A 1,081-nucleotide genomic window follows, 5' to 3' on the forward strand; every position below is an offset into this window, starting at 1 on the left:
CTCCACCACCACCCTCTCCTTCGCCGCCCTCTCCTCCGCCACCAGGCCCTCCCCCCCCACCTCCGCCTCCCTCTCCGCCACCACCATCTCCGCCGCCGCCCTCTTCGCCATCGCCCTCCCCACCGCCACCCTATCCGCCCCCCCGTTGCCGCCGCCGCCCTCTCCTCCTCCATCAGGGGCAGCAGGATAGCGGGGCATCAGGATATTTTCTTTTTTCAGTGCTTCGCGTAAAGCTGTGGAATGTGTGTGTGTAAAAGCGCCATCGCTTCCGCTTGATCGTGTCCCAGTGCCAACCAGTATTCTTGGGCTCGAACCAGTATTCTTGGGCTTGAGCATCGTCGAGCTGATCTCTAGACCAGTGTGGACTAGACCCTCTATCTGTACCTGCAGCTTCTGAGGCAACCAGATGTCGTCGTCGTCCAGGAATGCTACCCATTGTGCTCTGGGGCTGACTTTGTCGATCCCCGCGTTGGCTGTAACACCCATGCGCTGGCGCTGCCCGAGCGCATACACCTGCAATGCGCTACTCGAGTTGCTTGTTCGCACGACTCTGAGCCGCGGGTCACCCCGAGGCAGCACAGCCAGCGCTTCACTCGTGTTGCAGTTGAGGTCGTCAAGCACAAGGATGAGCTCGAGCACGCGCAGCGTCTGCCACACCAAAACAGACTCGACTGCGTCGCGAAGCTGGCAGCCGCCTCTGCAGCTGGTTATGATTACCGAGACGCTGTGTGCGAGCATACGACTCTTGAGCGTCGGGCTGGTTGGTGGTAGGGGGGCGCCGGCGAGGAAGCCAAGCGAGGTGGAGATCCACACGGCACCGCACCGCACACCCACCCACCGACCGCCCCGCCTAGGTGGGAAAGAGATGAGGAGATGGAGCAGCCCGAAGGAGAAGCCTCAAGCACGTTTGTCGCGCGCGCGTGAACAGGGCTCCAGGCCCCAAATGGCGTGTGAGTGTTAGAGTTGTTTGGTATTGCTAAAAATCTCTCTCTCTCTCGTATCACGTATGGGATGGAATACAGGATCTAGGTCTGAGACCGTAAGATCCGTTAGCGGGAGATCTCGGCGGGAGCTGCGCACG

The 1,081-nt window shown here is 60.9% G+C and overlaps 1 protein-coding gene across 1 annotated transcript; it reads right to left on the bottom strand.

The window, feature by feature from the left end:
- Positions 1 to 215: 215 nt before the first annotated feature.
- On the bottom strand, positions 216 to 738 carry EMIHUDRAFT_256892 (hypothetical protein; the record flags this gene model as incomplete). The annotated part of the gene is made up of 2 exons (XM_005765668.1): positions 216 to 233; positions 385 to 738. The coding sequence occupies 2 exons, from the start codon at positions 736 to 738 to the stop codon at positions 216 to 218; spliced, it is 372 nt and encodes a 123-aa protein (XP_005765725.1).
- Between the last annotated feature and the right edge of the window lie 343 nt (positions 739 to 1,081).

This window comes from Emiliania huxleyi (genome assembly GCF_000372725.1).
Source record: "Emiliania huxleyi CCMP1516 unplaced genomic scaffold EMIHUscaffold_5420, whole genome shotgun sequence".
NCBI classification, from domain to species: domain Eukaryota; phylum Haptophyta; order Isochrysidales; family Noelaerhabdaceae; genus Emiliania; species Emiliania huxleyi.